Source organism: Plectropomus leopardus, chromosome 10 (genome assembly GCF_026936395.1).
Source record: "Plectropomus leopardus strain MGB_pleo_1.0 chromosome 10, ASM2693639v1, whole genome shotgun sequence".
Classification (NCBI taxonomy): Eukaryota; Metazoa; Chordata; class Actinopteri; order Perciformes; family Serranidae; genus Plectropomus; species Plectropomus leopardus.
In genome coordinates, this window is record NC_142185.1 from 34,524,305 (window position 1) to 34,542,787 (window position 18,483).

Consider the following 18,483-nt stretch of genomic DNA (forward strand, 5'->3'; position numbering starts at 1 on the left):
CTGGAAGGTTTTTTTGAAGGAGAAGAATGTTTGTTTGGTGTAAATAAAGGGCCAAAATCAAGAGAAAAATATGTTTAATTGTTTTATTTGACCCTTTGAAACCTGAGCAAGTAGGTTTGATCTCTTTTGAAAAGATGGGAAGGGAATGACCCAACAGTTAGAAAGAAATTAGTGGAAAGTAAGAAAGAAAAAGAATTTTGAATATGTATTATGATCATCATTTGTCGGATTTTAGGACATTTCTAGGATTTTAGGACATTTCTAGGATTTTAGGACATTGTTTAAATTTTAGGAAATTTCTAGAATTTTCGGACTTTAGGCGCTTAGCTAGGACCTCTATTGCAAGTTTGGGGGATCCTCCACCGGCACATTTGTGATAAACAAGCTCTATTTGATGCTGTTTTATGCACCGGGCACCTTATGTATACCAAACAATAGAGACCTAAGCTTTTGGGGGCCAGATTTGGACTGCAAGTTGAGTGTCACTGGAGAACACCAATGTCTAATGTTCGTAGTGAATAAGAATTAGGTGATAATTAAAGTGTGAATTTGGTTTGTGCTGAACACTGAATGCCTCTGTGTGTTTCTTTGTGTGTGTGTGTGTGTGTGTGTGTGTATGTGTGTGTGGTGCACAGTTCAGGGCCGTTGTGCTGACTGTGCTCCACAGCGGCCCGTCCTCTGCTGTGGATTAGTGGCTGTAAGACTGTGGATGCAGGCGGCAGCGCAGTAATCTATTGTGGTAATCTTCTGCCAATGTGCCGAGGGATTATTAGCCAGATCATGGGATCAGATTGGGACTGGATTTATGCAACTGCCAGGTGTTGGTCTGGTGTGTTCAGCAGTCTGTGTGTGTGTGTGTGTGTGTGTGTGTGTGTGTGTGTGTGTGTGTGTGTGTGTGTGTGTGTGTGTGCGTGCATGTGTGCGTGAGCGGTATGCACAAGGTTTACAAGTTGTATAAACAAGTTTGTCAATGGGTGTAACGATGGAGGCAGGGTGCAGGCGCTGATGAATGATTGGGTGTGTGCAGTGCTGCAGTGTGAGTTTTGTCGTGGTTGTAAATTGATTTTTTTATGTTCCATCGGCTCTCAGTTCATCTCAGCTTATTCAGTATCCGTGTTTCAGCTTTTGAAGGTCACTGTGCAGGACAGAGGGGCAGAATTAAGGCTCCTGTTTTGTTTTATTGTTTTTGGGGGTTTTTTTGCACCTAAATTAAGTCCCTCCTAAAAGAAAACAAATCAGTATCAGTTACGTTTGCAAATTGTAAGCACTTAATCCTTAATCAATTATCTGTAAAATTAATGATCCATTAATTGTTACTTGAAAAAACATGAAATCTTTACTTTCAAACAATATTAAGCGTGTTTTTTCCCCGATCAAAGCTTATAGCAACATATTGACACTTTGACAGAAATGCAGTCTTAATCGATTAATTGATCAAATATCACATGTCCGATTAAATTCTTCATGACCGATTAATCGATAGCTGATCGATTGTTATCATCCCTAGTATCAATTTAAATACAGACTATTTTCAGTGATTTCCAACTGAAAAATGAAGCTGTTATATCGCTGTCTTCAGAGCCAGACTCCAGTGAGAAAAACAGTGATTTTAAAATGTTGAACACAGGAGCTGCTGATCTACTGCTGCATCCATTAGTTACTTTTTCTGTGCTATTTTGTAACTTCGGTGTTGAACAGGTTTAGTTCGGTTTCACCAAAGTCACACAATAACACGAACTGTCTAACTGATGGAGGCAGCAGTAGACCAGCAGCTCTTTTGTTCAGCGAGCTAAATGACTGTTTTTGTTAATGGAGTCTGGTGGTTTTGACGAGAGCAGAGATGGGAAACTGAGGCCGTTAGCAGCTTTACCTTCTTATGCAGTAAAGCAGGTAAAGCAGTGAAAATACTCTTAACATGAATTTGTAGACCAAATTTTGACCAGTGAGGATGTAAATGAATAATGCATGATTGCAAATTTTTGAGCCACTCTCACATTAAGCCTGAAATGCTTAATCAAGCTTTAATCAAAGCTCGTCAGTTCGTCCTCAAGTGCAGGACAGCCGAGAAATATCATGTATGATAATGTCGTTTCTATTTAACCTGGTCTGTGTAACACTCATCAGTTAAACTAAAAAAAAAAAGAAAAAAAAAAAAAAAAATACAACAACAAAAAACAGGTCCATGAAATTTTGCTTGGTATGAAGTATTGGAGAAAGCATGACTAAATAAAGGCCCTCAGGTGAAATAATATTATGAATTTATTCTTTGAGCAATCTAACAGACCAACACACACTTCAGAGGTACTCTTGCATTTTTTTTTAAAGTTACTGGCAAATAAAACGTAAATCAAATTTTCTAATTTTCCTTTTTTCATATTTTTTATGTTTTATGTGGGAAATTGAAATGATAAGCGTAACATAGCCCCTTCCTCTCCTTGGCTGCTGATTTCTTTTCCAGAAGCTCTCTCTTGAGGAAGACCTCTTTAGTCTTTAAAGCCTCCCACACTTTTGCTTTTCCAAACAGCTGCAGTCTGTCGAGTCTGATGATCAAAGTCTGTTGTTGCCAACCAGACTTCATCATCACCTCCTCTTCAGCAGTTTCACAGCCCCTGTCAGGACTCATACGGTCACGAAAAACAAACAAACTGAAAAGTCATGGAATTTGCAAATAGCAATTTTGAGGCCTTGAAAAGTTTTGGAAAGCTAACCCTGAACATTTTGGAAAATTATGGCATTACATTCTGTATATGTGCCCTGGAAAATGTGAAAATTCAACAATAATCTCAGTTTTTACAGTTTCTGGCTGTGATTAATGGTGTAATTTTTGGAGATTTTTAACAGAAATATGCCATCCAAATCCTTGAGCCTACAGGTTTGGAAGGAAAAAAAAATGTAAAATATATTAAAAAAAAAAACGAAAAAATATTTTTTTTAAAAACTGCCTAAAAAGAAAAAAAAAACGTTTGTTTAAAAATCTTATTAAAAAAAATTAAAAATATTGCCAGAATCTTTCTTTAAAAGTTGATGGTAAAGGAAATATAAAATACAGAAATTTGAAGTTGTATGCCCTTCCACTTGAGCAAAAAAAAATTAACAAAATAAACCCAACCATTTTGTCTGCAGTGGTGACCAACAAAACGTGTTCCTGGTCAGAGACATGATGCCTGGCTGCTTACCTGACTCAACTTTAACCACATTTACATAATAATATTCTCTTAATATTGATACACGTGATAAATGTATGCTGTGGTGCTGGCTGCAGAGTGAAGAGCGAGCTGCTGTAAACACTTCACCTGCGGTCCGTGCCTGTTCAATACAATGACCTATTGTTGTGGATCCAATTATTCTCCTTTTGCCCTCCGTGGCTCCACTTGTTGTATCTCAGGCCTCTTTTCATCTCTCATCTATTCTGTCTTCCAGCTTGTTTTGGTTTATGTTTTTTTTTTTTTAATTTCTGTGTGCCGATTTTCAAACGCTTTGCTTTGTACTCAGAAACATCCTTTTGTTTGTCTCGTCTGACCTTTCTTGCGTCTCCTCTCTTTTTTTCCCTCCAGCTTTTGCTCCCATTTCTCTTTAGCATCTCTCCATCTGTGCTGAGATTTTTTTCCCTGGCAGCAGCTCGGTGATGGAGAGAATGATCACATCTGAGCTAAAGAGAGCGTAGAAGTAAAACGAACCAGAGAGAGGGAGGAAGAGGGGAGGGAGATGGAGCTTAAAGCAGGCTGTGGATTATAACTGATAGATGCCCTTTTAGGCCAAACAGAGCGCTGCATTAAAGGCTTTAGGAGGACGTGGCCATAGTTTCCTGGATGGCATCGTGACATGTCAAAGTGACAGTGGAAACATGCACGACACGCACGCATGCACATACTGGATTAGTTACGACAGCCACAGCAGCAACGTCACTGTTCCCAAATGTCCACGCCGCCCCAAAGCATCACTAACACGTCCAGAGAGACGGACACGCGGCCGCCCCCACCCGGCTCCATCCACCTAAATACCCGCTGACCTGCTTTCTCTAAGCTCGTCTGTCCAGCCTCCTCGCTGACCAACTTAATAAAAAAGACATTTTGTGGGACAGTTATGTGAACAAAGACAAACCAGCAAACAAGCGTTAATGGAAAGTCTGACCTCGCTGCCTCTCCGTGTGCTGGCAGTTGTTGGAATATTGGAATTGGAAATCAATATGTGTTTGTGTTATCAGTGGCAACGATTTCCAGCTCTTCCTCTGCCTGAGCTCATCACTGTGTGTTATCTTTTTTTTTTGAGCCAAAAATACACTGAATGAAACAGGATTTTAAACTCACGCTCAATAAATATTCTTCACACAAAGGCAACTGACTTGTTGCTTACCGAAGCTTTCAAGCACATTTCATGGTCTTCCACAGTGGATGAGCTGATGAGGGTTAATTCGCAACTTAACATCCCATTTTTATGCCTCTGTGCTGCTGATCACCGAGGCGGATTATGTTTTCAGGTTGTCTGTCCGTCTTATTCTCGCCAACATGATATCTCAAAAATGCCTTGAGGGAGTTTCTTCAAAATTTTTCTTCAATGTCAAGGTCAATTTGAACTTGTATCCATCTCATTCTCGTGAATGTGATATTTTAAGAAAAAGGCCTGCGACGGCTCAGAGCCACCCTGCGTGTTTACAGGACTTTGTGACAACATTTAAAGCCCGAAATGTAGCTCCCTCGTGATCAGTTAATCATTATGTCACCACAGTGTGTGAAATACTGGAGCTGCTTTGGTTCCTGGGGAGTTTTAAAAGGCGGCTTTAATAGTCTTGTAATAACGTCACACAGTTAGGAGGTTGTTTTGTGATTTAATTACGTTTCTGCGTGTGTGTGTGTGTGTGTCTGTGTGTGTGTATGTGTGTGTGTGTGCGGGCTGTCAGTGTGTCAGCTTTAAGGACAGAGTGGACCTTGTTTATTCATCTTGTGTGGACAATAGATCAGCTGTGAGCGACAGGAGGTTTTCACATAGATCTCCACAGAGCCAGAACAGCTCATTGGACTGTGAATCACTGTGTACATTTGCCGATCACATACAAATGACATTACCAATAATTAACCCTTTATAACTTATTTGTTTATAAGTTTAAAAAAAAAACATGAAAATTACCTGAATAGGTGCTTAAAATGTATAATAATTGCTTGAAACTATATTGAAACATTCTAATAATTATGAATTTATTACCATATTTTTTGGACATTTTTCTCTAGCTTTTTTAAACATAACAGTCCAATTTCTTCCAATTTGAGGGACATTACTTGAAAATTGCTCATGGCCTTTTCCCCATGTTTTCAAAGGAAATCAAACCAATGCTGTTCACATGTGAAAGACACTTGTGAAAGGCTTCTGCACACAGCACAAACAGTGATGTCGATCCAGGGTTCAAAGGGTTAAATGTTGAGTATATAAGTACCAGTTGTTGGTGGCGAGGTTGAATGAGAAGTCTTTGAACCTGGTTTTCCAGCCTAAGCTCAGATTGCCCGCAGTGCCTTCATGTTCATTATTGATGATGATGATGTCGGGTTACAGCCGTATGTCTCTGTCACACAGCTTTTCACACACTCAACAGATCTCATCACAAACACACAATATTCAGTTTCACACAAGCTCAAACACAGGACTGTAGTGTTATTTGTTTAAGTAGCGGACCCACTGATGACGCGCGCTTATGTGTGCAGACGCAGTCGTGGCTCCTTTTGAAGGTTACGTAACTGCTGTTCCTACAGTGGCAAGTTTGCATACATCAGTCAACTATATATAGATGGACTTTATGAATAGTTTAAACATGGTGAGAATATTTTGCAGTACTCAGCCAAGCATCTAGCTTATATGCCTTTTACACCAAAATTACTGCATGTGTTGTTTATTTAAACAAGGCTAAACTTGCTAAAATAGGTCATAGACTGCTTTCCCTTTGCCAGTAGAGCAGAGCTGTGTACACTGCTCTGTAGCAGACAAATAATATGGCTTTCCTTTTTTTGTTAATTTTGACATGTTTCATGTTTTACGGCATGGACAGGTCGGTCAACGGGCTCATAAACAGTAGAAAGCAACATGGATGGAGGCCTATAAAACCTTAATGGTGGTTACTTCTTTTTATCTCTTACTTACTGAGCCTTGCTTGGATCGGTGTTTGAGTGCTGCTTAGGTGGAGACGGCCGATTTACTGGCAGCGTGTCATTGCATCTCGCTAGTTAACCCCTGGAGACCTGGGTTGACATCAGTTTTCTTGTTCCGCATTGAAATGCCTTTTACAAAACCTAACTTGAAACCTAAGCAAATTGGTTTGATTTTTTTTTGAAAACATGAAGAAAAAGCCAATGAGCAACTTAGCAAGAACTGTCCCACCTATTGCAAGATATTAGCAAAAGAAAAATAGAAAAAAAATAAATAAAAAATGACCAGAAACTAGTTAAAATAAAAGGAAAATTTGAAGTCTATGGAAAAATGTCTAGAAATCTGTACGGATAATTATTACAGCCACGTATTTTAAATTATTTAACAGAAACAAATGTATACATATACAGATATCAACTTTTTCAGAATTTTATTTGTTTTTGTTTTTTGCTTATTTTTCTGTCTTTTTTTCATTACTATTTTGTAAGTGAAACTTATCTGTTCATTGTGCTGGGTCAAAAAGTTTGCTTTCACTCTCGCCTCACTTGTGTTCACTAGGTGTGTTTGCACTTTGTAAACTCAATTTTTTAAGGTGCTATAAATTAAGTTTTAGAATAGATTATTATAGAATATTCTCAGTTTGCATAGATTATGCAAACTGAGAATATTTGATTCCCTTACTTTGAGGATAAAAGTGGTGGAGCTTCATTCTGCACCCCAGCAGCACTAAATCTATGACCAAACCCTGAAAAACTGCAGTTTTCCAAACTATTTGCAGCTTTTTGACCTATTTTAAAGCCAACAGACTGTGTTTACACAAAGCACACAGTACGACCGTTACTGAAGGTAGAGTTTGCATACATGTGTATAATCTGAGATTAAAGTTGGCAGTGTGATGAAATTTCCTGCATTCATAACAACATGTTTTTATGATTCTGCACCGTAAAGTATTCTTCTGAGTATTAGGACACAAAGCGGGAGAAACAGATGTTCAATCTGGACACATTTTTATCACATATCAGCTCAATCTGTCCCTCTGTCTGTGATCAGCGGGGGAGATTTAGTCCGAGCAGATCGTCTTTGTTCTTCAGAGGATGTTGATGGTTCTGATACCCGTTTTGGCTGCGGGGTAAACGGGCAACGCAGGAACAGAGAACAAAGTGTCACAGCTTCACAGAGCCCAGTGTGACGTATTCAGAGGTCTTGTTGTGTTCAACCAAAAGTGCTAAACTCAGAGATACTCAGTTTGTGTGACAGAAATACAGCAGATCCTCCACCTGTGGAGCTTCAGCCTTGTAATCAGGCGTGTGTCTAGGATTTGAGGACATTGGGGGCTTTGCCCAGATCTTTTGGGCAAAGTTTTGGGAATTTTTTTTTAAATTTTTGGTGATTTTTAAAATCTTTTGGTGATTTTCTTCTTTAAACCATTTTGGCAATTGTGTGTTTCTTTACAAAAAAAAAAAAAAGGATATTTTTTGTTCTTTTGCCTGTATATTTCTTTTCTCTACAATTTTAAAATTTTCATTTTCAAAGAAAACATGCCTTCCAATCTTGTGAGCCTGCCAAAATAAAAATTGCAAAAATTACACCATTTATCATAGCCAGAAACTGTAAGAACAGAAATTATCATTGGATTTTCAAATTCCTGTTGGTCCTTGAACACATCATCTGGGGTGAAGACTTCATGGAGGCTAAAGAAAAAATATATTTTGTATTTTTGGAACTGAATAAAATTAACTGGGTCTATTAATGAAACATCCAGGGCTGAAGCCTCAAAAATTAAGTTTCAACAGAGCTTAATGCCAAATCTTCAAATCTGAAAGAGCAAAAAATGAAAAACATAAAGTGTGGTTATCTGTGGCTGGTTGGTATGCTGTGGTATGTACGTAGGTGTTTTTATCACCTCTTTTTATTTCCTGTGTTTTTTTTCCATGTTCAAGGCCATTTAACTCTGAAACAATTTCACACATTGAAAGAAATCAGCAGCATATCTGTACAAACCAAACACTGCTGACTGACGGAGGTAACAGGAGAAAGGACTGCACACAGGAGGCCACATGTAATTACTGCTGTCATTTCAGCCAAGACCATCGCAGCTCATTACCAATCAGCGAACAGCTATTATGTGGTCCTTCTGTAAAAATCCCAGGCTGTAGCGATAATGAAAGTTAGCTTAACATTGACATTTTCTCACCGAGCCGAGATGAAGCTGCCAATCAACCTGTCACAGACTGGAGATAGCCAGAGGCAGGAAGCAGGGGTCTGAGCAGGGTTACAGAATAGCTGTGTGTCCATGAGTGTGTGTGTGTGTGTGTGTGTGTGTGTTACACCCCTCTACAGAAAAACAACAGTGATGGCCTTCTATACTAAAAGCTTTAAATATGTTGGGGTTGAAAATGTAACTCCTTCGTACAGTCACAGTGGCTTTCTGTGATAACATGAAGACGAGTTTTCCTCTAAACTTCACAAAAAAGAGATGAAGTCAGATTTGTACCTCTGTCACCTAATGTCACGGAAAAATATCAGCTCATTCTCATATCAAGGGCGTCAAATACAGCAGCTTGGTCTTTGGCCACTGAAATCTGACTCTGATGTACAAGTCACCCTTCAGCGTCTGTATGAGATGACTAATGGTCAGCTAACAGCCCTGACACACCAAACCAAGCTGTTTGACAGTGTCAGGGTGCATGTGAGCATCTGTTGCTCTAGTTTTTGTGCTTTTTCCTGCACTGTTGGCATGGGTCAGTCCTTGTTGGCTTTTTTTTTTTTTGGCTGATACAGTATGTTGAATCTGCGGTGGAGGCCGTCAGTGAGTGATATCACTGATTGGCAGTTCAGCCCAGTGACAAGAAGAGAAAGGGAGGAAAGTTAACAAGCGGCAAACAACTCAACGATGAGCCTTAATATTTTCTCACCTATTTTCCTTGTTAAACAGAGACATACAATTGTAGAACTTTTGAAGTCAACTTTCTCTCGATCACAAAAGACTAATGAGGCTTATTTGCCTCATTAAGTCATCATTGAACACAGTTCATTCAAACTTGACAGAAACAAAATAAAATTCACCCAAACCATCTTGGTAACTCTTATTAGTAATCTAATTACTAAGTCCACTATTCCAACAATCACCAGTGCTGGTTTGGTCCAAATAAATTCTTAATTCATCAAGTCAGATGTAAAAAATGGTGTTTTTCCCACAGTCTCTCTCTGCCTGCTGGCCACCAGCTGTTTACAATCCTGTAACTTCTCCCTCCACCAGTAGGTGTCACTGTGTCTTTCAGCTCAGCTGCCTGTTCCACCAGAACTGAGACCAAACAGAGCTCTGGTGGTGCATGCTGTGCACTACATACAATGAGTTTAATAGAAAGAGGAGTGTCTGTATTTATGACAGTGCTAAAAAATGTGTCTGCTGGATTTCCAAATACTGCAGTATACTGTGATACTGTGATACTGCCAATACTAATGGATACAGATGACTGCCACCCACTGGTATTAAGAGCTATTTCCTCTCATGCAGGTGCAGAACATACTTGCTGTTTGGCCATCAGCTGTAGTCTTTGAGATGTGTTCAAGTGCATCTTTTAATCGAGACACACTGACGACTTAACAGTCGACCTTTCTCTTCACTAGTCCCTGATGTCCGTTTAGCTTGTTTGGGCCTTCATTTCAACATGAACCCATCCTTGGTGATAATGTAGCATGAAATGTGAGAAGGTCTGAGTGGAAATACAGGACTTTCACCCAAATCGGTGTTTGTGTCCCTTGTGAAACTGTTCAGTGTCTATTTACGTCATTATGTTGTGTAACAAAGGTAATTATTTTAAAAACGAATGTATTAGAAAAACACAGTAAAACACCGAAGTCCCATTTCATATTGTATTTGTTTTCGTATTTTGAGGCTAAATCAAAAATCCAAAATGTTTCTCTCTAACCTCTCTCTATCCACCTTTTGATGTCTCAGTTCAATGACAGGATTTGATATATTCTCAGTACATTTATAATAGAGCTCCTTTGTTGTGTGAATCACCACTTTATATTCCAGCACACAGACACTGTATCACACACATTTCATTTTCAGTATTCAACAGAGAAATGTGGCAGAGCACTTGACATTGTTGGCAGTTTCTACAGTTTCCACACTTGAAGTTTTTCACAGGGTCGTTCTGTAAATGTACAACAGGAGCACTTCTCTGGAGGCTCTCTAAACGCTTGAAGGTCTTGGATTTGGGTATTTTTGTAGGTGTGTTTCACAGCCTCTTCTTTCTTTTTGGCACGGAGCAGCTGGTCCACTCTCCATGATCTCCTTCTCTAAATTTGGACAGAATAGCTTTTATTTTCTCACCGTCTTCCTGATCATCGCATCCTTATTTAGCCTGAAGAGCTGGCTGGCAGGAAAGGTTTTCATAAGTGGGATGGACGCTCTGTGCAGGCAGAGGTGTGAGAAGAGATGAGGAACTTTTCTTATATACCTCAAGAACATCTTTTTCCCCCCAAATACACAGTATAAAACCAAAAAACTCTTAAACTTAGCATTTAAGAGTGCTTTATATGTTAATCATAGGAAGCAGGTGGTTTCATAGATGAGAAATGAAACTCATCCTCCTAGATAATGTATAAGTCATTTTGATTCTTCTGGTTCTAGACCCTAAAAAACTAATTTTGGGAGCTGCAATTATGAGTAAGTGGATAGAAAATTATTCTGTAAGAATTTTGATATTCATTGAAGTCCTTTTCAGACAAAAATAAAAAAAAGTTTAAGTTCCAGCTTAGAAGATGTGAATATTTGCTGGTTTTCTTCTTCAATGTACTCAGGACTAGATTCACTAAAAAAATAGTGCTGTGGTTTAGATCAGAACAACTTTATTGATCCTGGAGGGAAACTGGGACACGTTACGGCTGCTCTTATATATATGCATAGAATAAAAGCATAAAATAGAAAATATGAAGTATTGAAATATATGAAATTGTGCAATATGCTACATGATATATACAGAGAGAGAAGATGCGTAGAGATCAGAGATAAAAAAAAACTGCATTATCCTGCAAACTGTGTTAATAGATATAAGTGCAAGAAAAGTATAATTTTTTCGAAAATAATGAATAGAATATTATGCAGTAAAGACCATATTGCAAAATGCAAAATAAAAGTAATAAATTGTGTGTTGTAGCTGCAGACAGTGGATATAAGTCCAAGGATCATTGTAAGACAAATCAAAGCCACTTTAAATATACACAATGTGCACGCAGCCCTACGAGAGAGAGATTCACTTCAATGTCTGAACAAAGTGAAGCTCAGTTGCAGCCTGCAGTCATTTTTCAGGTCATTAAACAAAAATCCATCCACTATTCGCAATCAGATATTGTGTTCATTACTAACAGCCTGATTGCCTCATTTTTGTATTTGATAATCAGGTTTTAGCTACACTGCTTATATTTAATGCACGTCTCTCTTCTCCTCCTGTAAATCCCATCTGTGCTGTGTTCACACCTCCTTTTCAGAGGCGCAGAAATGTGTTGACCTCGGTAAATCCAGCAGAATACATAATCCTCCTCTGTTAACATAACGCCTCCTGTTATTTAACACTATTGTCCCTTTAAATGCATCTTAAATGAGGAGAGACGCCTTCAGTCTCTTTTGAAATTGAAAGTTTTTGGAAAAGTCATGAATTCTGTTGTTGTTTTTTTTATATTGTCCATTGAACGTAACACGTTGAGACTCCTTTAGTGTGTGCCAGAGAGCTGAAATTATGTTTAAAAAGAGTTTGAATCTGATATTTAAAAAAAAACAAAAGTTGGGCAACTAGGACAAGGAAAAAAATAGGCATGAAGAGTCATGAAAAGTCAAAATAGGCATGAAAAGTCAGGAGAAAGTTTTAAGAATTAGTACATGCAAATGTGCGGGAGCCCTGTAGGCTGATTTGTGCGTGATTATACCACTTAACCCTTTGAAACCTAAGCAAATTGTCTTGTTTTCTTCCGAAAAGTTAAGTTACGAGTTACAAAAACACCCGCAATTTAGCCAAAATAGAAAAATAAACAAGAAAAAAATAAACAAAAAAATATAAAAACTACATTAACAAAAACAAACAAACAAAATAAATAGATAAAGTTGAAAATTTATTAACAATAATAATAATAATAATGGACATTTTTCTTTTATTATCTTCAATTATTTTCACTTTCTCTCTCTCTCTGTCTCTCTGTCTTTCTCTCAAAGGTTTAAATTAACGTGAAAAGCATTTTAATGCAGCTCAAGAAAAGTTGTTTCAAGTTTTTAAGGGTTAAAAACCTTCCACCACACTCTCTAAGTCTCGATTGGGCTCCAAATTTAGCGCCGCCTGCGTCCAATCGATTCATCAGTCTAAAAAAGCAACACGACAGAAGTAATTTATGGCCACAGGATTTCTGTGTGAATACATCGCTGGCTGCAGCATTAACTCTGCTGTTTGTTGTTCTTTCATTATTTTCCTTCTGAAATGTTGTTTGATGATCCCGATGAAGGACATGAGCTGAAATTAATTTCTGTAAACAATAAAGTCTCAAATCCACAGTCTCTTCAAGATAGACCAGTATTATGCTGCAGTGTTGTGCAAGATATTTATCCCACAGTTATAAGTGCATAACCAGAGAATATTATCTTTTAATTATATGACTTTTTGACCTGTTGGCCATCTGTTTTTGTCTTTTCCCAGGATCCCTCGGTGCAGAAGGTGGGCGGCGGCAGGAAGAAGACTGTGTCCTTCAGCAGCATGCCCTCTGAGAAGAAGGTTAGTTATTATAATAAAATAACATGGAAATGAAACAGCTAAAAAGTCCGCCTCTGCTCAGAAAAATATGTTTTTCCTCTGTTTTTGTCCCTCACACTGTTTGACCTTGACTACAGTGACTTGGATCTGCACAAAGTTTGTCACTAGAGAGGTGTTTTCACATTCCTCTACTGAAGGGGGCGATGTCTGTCGCTCTCTACGCGTCACATACCAACACGTTCTCCTCCCAAGTCGTCACATATCGCTGCTTTGCTGGTGACGTTCTGGGGTGCTGAAACAGACGCCAAAAATTTTTACTAATTTCTTGCAACTTTGCGGGAATGTCTTGCGTTAAGTTGCTTATTGCCGTCTTTGTGTTTGCTCAAGTTTCAAAGGGGTTCAGTTGACACAGAAAGTGAAACCTACAGCAAGCAGTGGTGTTTTTTATGTACCTTAAAAAGCTGTTTTTGACCGTCCCTGTCAGGTGAGCAGTGCAGCAGACTGCTTGGCCTTCATGCAGGGCGGCTGTGAGCTGAAGAAGATTCGGCCCAATTCCAGAGTTTACTGTCGTTTCTACACGCTGGACTCCGACCTCAGCTGCTTACGCTGGGAGCCGTCCAAGAAGGACGGGGACCGAGCTCGGCTGGACGTCTCCAGCATGCGGGAAGTTCGCACCGGGAAGAGCACCGAGACGTTCCTCCATAACGGCCCCCTCTCTGAGCACCTCGCCGAGGAGGCAGCCTTCTCCATCATACATGGCGACGACTACCAGGTACTCCGTTTCTTTGCTGCTCTTTAAACCATGTTTTGTGATAATGGGCTCTATAAATAAAATTGACTTGAAAATTGACTTTATTTATCCTTCTTATGTCCTGTTCTTACCATCCTGCCATGTTGTTATTTATTTGCTTGTTCATGCATCTCATATTCATCTGTTTTTATCTTTGTTGTGATATTGTCTTCTTATATTATTTCCGATGTTATTTTTCATCTTTTATTGCATTTATTTTTAGATTTTCTAAAACTTTACTCATTTAGTACTTTACCTGCATTTGTGATCTGCCTGTTGTATTATTATTATTCCTTTTATTTGCTTTATTCTTGCTGACGGTTTTAAATACATCATACAAATACATTTTTGTTCTTGCCTTTTTGTTTGATTGTTGTAGATCTTTCTCAGTTTGTTGATGTTTATTTTGTCTTTCCTGACTTGTCTGTCAAAGCACTTTGTAAAGAACGGTTTCTAAATGTGCTATATAAATAAAGTTATTATTATATTAATATCATTATTAATATTATTATTTCAGTCCTACCCTATAATCTTCCTCATCTCTCCCCACAGTCTCTGGACCTGGTTGCGTTGTCAGCAGATGTGGCCAACATCTGGGTGACGGGGCTTCGCTACCTGCTGGCCCATCCGTCAGTCATCGGGGGTGGAGGTGTTGGAGGAGGAGGGCTGAGCGAAGGAGGAGGTGTGTCGGTGGACGGCAGCCTGGGAGGAAAGATGAGGAGCGAGTGGCTGGCGGCAGAGTTTGCTCAGGTGGATGAAGACGGCTACGGCATCGTGTCGGAGGACGTGGCCGTCGCCACCATCTGTAAACTGTGTCCTGGTATCAAGGAGGCCAAGGTGAGGCCACACAGGAGCAAAATGATTTAATTGTGGCCAAAGACGGGTACACAACCAGCTGCAAAAACCTGAGTAATTATTTTATCCCTTTGATACTGACAGATGCTAAAATCCATAATTTTTTAAGCAATTTCCAGGTCCAGAAATGGAATATATGCAGAGAATTTTGAAAAAGTCATGGACATTTTTGTCACAAATACCTGTATAATTGAGTAAATGGGGTTCAGTGAAGGTCAGCCACGAAAAATTTGAATTGGTCAAACATCACTAATTTTCAGCAGATCAGTCACGTCACTTGACGTTATACTTTTCTGATTTCTAAACTTCAGTCAGTATTGTGATGTCAGGAATATGATTTCTGTAGTATGTTTTATATTGTTTCCAGAGAAGTTTATATTGTGACTTTGCTGTAAACATTTCTGCTGCTGCTCAGAAAACAACTCTTAGTAATATTTATATATTAAGATCTAATCCTGATCTGAAATCATTTTTTAATGTATACATTTCAGAAGCTACTATTGGTGTAATGCAAAAGACCTTAAGATACAGAACAGAACCGATACGGCACTTTTACTCAACTTACGACCTGTTGGCCCAATTTTGCCCCCGACAGTGTGCCGGTGATGTTTCTAAAATCCTACAAATGCCCTGCTAAAAAATGTCCTAAAAATCTGGAAACATCCTAAAATCCTATAAATGTCTTAAAATCCCAGAAATGTCCTGAATACATAGAAATGTTCTATAATCCTTGAAATGTCTGGAAATCCTAGAAATATCCTAAAATCCAAGAAATGTCCTTAAATACTAGAAATGTCCTAACATCCTGGAAATATCCTTAAAATCCTAAAAACATGCTGAAGGGGCTGCTACGACTGGCCCCTGGCCTCCTGTCATTTTGCCAAAGTGGCCCCCAAACAAAGCAGGTTAGGTGTCCCTGCTCTAGTAAAAAGCAAAGATCCATCACATGCTGCTGTAACATCTTTCTAATAACAACTCTGTCAAGCCCTGAATGACTGCAGCCACAGCAGGAGCAGTTGGATTTTGTGCTTTGGAGCAGCAGAATATTTAAATCCTTCATGTTAGGAGATTTGTTGCTTTTCTGAGTTTTTCGGTTATTTGTCCTCCTGTATCACCTGCAGGAGACATACAGTTACCCTGCAAATGCAGAGAGAGGACAGATGTCTGTGTCGCTCACACAGGTGACACGACTGCAGACCATTTTACTGAGACGATTTCAGAGAGGAACCGAGTATTTTGAGCGTCGGCTGAGCACAGATGAAACGATAGAGAGAAGAGAGAGAGAGAGAGGACATGAAAGGAGGCGAGCTGACGGAGAAGAAATGATGAATAAATTTAATATCCTTATTGAAACACGATAAAGTTTAATCAAGCGTCAGTGGATGAATGAGGCTTTATGTCGGCGGACTAATTAAGTCTCTTCATGTCTCGCTCGGTTAAATCTCCTCTGACTCCTCTTTTTGCTCTCTCCACAGGTACGTCTGCGTTTTAAGGAGATCCAGCGCAGCAAGGAGAAGCTGACCTCCCACGTGACCCGTGAGGAGTTCCAGGAGGCCTTCTGCGAGCTCTGCACGCGGCCCGACGTTTACTTCTTACTGGTGCAGCTGTCGAAGGACCGCGAGTGTCTGGACCCTCAGGACCTGCGCCTCTTCCTGGAGACGGAGCAGGGTCTGTCTCTGGCGACGACCGAGGGCTGCTGGGAGCTCCTGAGGCGCTGCGAGCCCTCGGCGCAGGGCAGGGAGAGGGGGCTGCTGGGTCTGGATGGATTCGCACGATACCTGCAGTCTCCGGAGTGTCAGCTGCTCGACCCGGAGCACCTGGGGGTCTGTCAGGACATGAACATGCCTCTGTCGCACTACTACATCAGGTGAGAGTAATCTGTTGACAAATTAGAGCAAGTTCAGTGTTTAGCTGCATAATTGCACTGTGAACGCAGGTTCATTATTTTCATGTCTACTTGAGTCTGTTTTGCTCCACGTGATGTAAATAACTTTTTTTTTTTTTTTTATTTTTAAATTTTTTTCTTTCTCTCTATTTCTGTTACGTGCCAACTAAGGGACTACGGAAGTAAATTAGCAGTCGTGTTGTCTCCAGCACATAGTCATTTGTATTTTATACTGATGTTTATTAAAATGCTGTGTCCCTTTAAAATTAAATGAAATCATATCCATGTCCACCACACAGAGCCCTGTGTGGACATCCACATGCAGCCCTACATTTGTGACCATGTGGACTCTCCTTATGCTTTATTTTTTCCTATTTTAAAAGCGACAGAATATCATGAGAGAGAATTTTCCTTCAGGCGATTAAGGAGGCAAAGGCTTAGTTTGAATAGCTGTTGTAGTAACTTCGTCTGGGGGTCCAAGTTTAAAAGAATGTTATCTCTGAAAATAGGTTCCAATTTGGAAAATACCAAAGTTAACCTTTAAAGATGGAGAGTGTAAAATTGAGGGCAATTCAGTAGCGTCTAGCAGTGAATTGCATATTGCAGCCAACTGAAACTCCTCCGGGGAAGAATTCCTTCTTTTTTTTTCTGATTTGGGAGGTGTTTATCATGAGCCGAAATTATCCGCAGAGGTCTCTTCCTCTCCAAAACACAGACACAAAGTGAACAGAACAGCTATAAACAGCGAATAAAGCAGTTTCACCCTATAAATCAGTGAATTTCTGATGCAGTTTGGCATCTCGGTGACGGGCTGTTCGCTCACAACATGCTCACCTCTGTTCTCTTTCTGATCCAGACGTTCTGGAGGTTTGACTATGAGCCGGGCTATCTGTAGAGGTCACTACCTTCCCAAAACAAACAGACCCCGTGATTGATACTGCTCACAAATCAAATAAACATTTTCTGCTTAAAAATCCATGTTTTTCTGATGCACTTGGGCATGTCGCTGCAGCAACACACGTCACCCTTTTTCTCCGATAACTTGAGATCAAGACGTTTTGCAGGTTTTCATCAGAAGCCGGATTATCCACAAAGGTCACTTCGTCTCCCAAAAATGGATCATTGCAGTTAAATATGGTGGCTGATGTGAAAAAGCAAATGTGTATATCTCGAGCCAGTGTGTGGTTTGTCTGTTCTACTGTGGACTTTGTTTTGGACAAAAACACGATTCTTATTTTCAAGTGATAATACGCTAAAGAAAACATACATGGATGTCGTTGTCGCTGTAAAGCCCTCTGAGGCAAACCGGGTTTTGTGTTAATGGGCTTTATAAATACAATTGACTTGACATTGACTTGACTTAAATCTTACACACTGGTCCTTTAAGAAACCTCTCCACATAGCAGACTATCTCTGAATTAATTCACTCACCGTTTGCTTTTTTTAACAAGAGCGGCTTTCCCCTCGTCTGCCAGATGGTTCTGCTTACTCACTGTGCTCCGTGTGCCACCAAAACAAACATTTGAGAAAAATATGCAAATTAAATTTAATTGAACATATTGTATCAGTACTACATTATATATTAGGTCTTTTTTTTAGGTTGTAAATTATCACACTGCATAGCAATATGTCTACAGCAACATAAGATTAAGAGGACAGTGTTAAAATTCTCATTACTGAGTGATTATTTATTTTGATTTTTATTAGGGGTATCAGTACATATTCTGTCTTCTTCAATGGCATTTAATTTGTTATCAGGACATTAAATAATCCTTATCATTGGTCATATACATCATAAGGAGAGTCTCTATTAACCCTCAAATTGCACAAATTGAAACTGCAAATATAAAATGCGCCTAACAATAACGTGAATTTTAAATTAACTCACATTTATCGCAAAAAAGATTTTACACTGGCATGAGGTGGTATTTCAGGCAATTCAAAAAAGCCAAATTTTACAAATGCAATGGAAACACTTCGATTGGCCTTCGATTAGATATAATGACGGCTAGTTTGTTGGCTGCAAAAGAAATAAAGCTGCTAATGTTTTGAACTTCCATCGCCATGGTTACTGA

At 39.3% G+C, this 18,483-nt stretch overlaps 1 protein-coding gene across 1 annotated transcript in view; it reads left to right on the top strand.

The window, feature by feature from the left end:
* plcl1 (phospholipase C like 1) overlaps nt 1-18,483 on the top strand; it is a 100,826-nt gene that overhangs the window by 54,224 nt on the left and 28,119 nt on the right. Inside the window, exons 2-5 of the mRNA XM_088083722.1 lie at nt 12,825-12,899; nt 13,363-13,650; nt 14,221-14,505; nt 15,999-16,390. Coding sequence (XP_087939848.1) covers nt 12,825-12,899; nt 13,363-13,650; nt 14,221-14,505; nt 15,999-16,390 — 1,040 coding nt within the window. The remainder of the gene's footprint in view (nt 1-12,824; nt 12,900-13,362; nt 13,651-14,220; nt 14,506-15,998; nt 16,391-18,483) is intronic.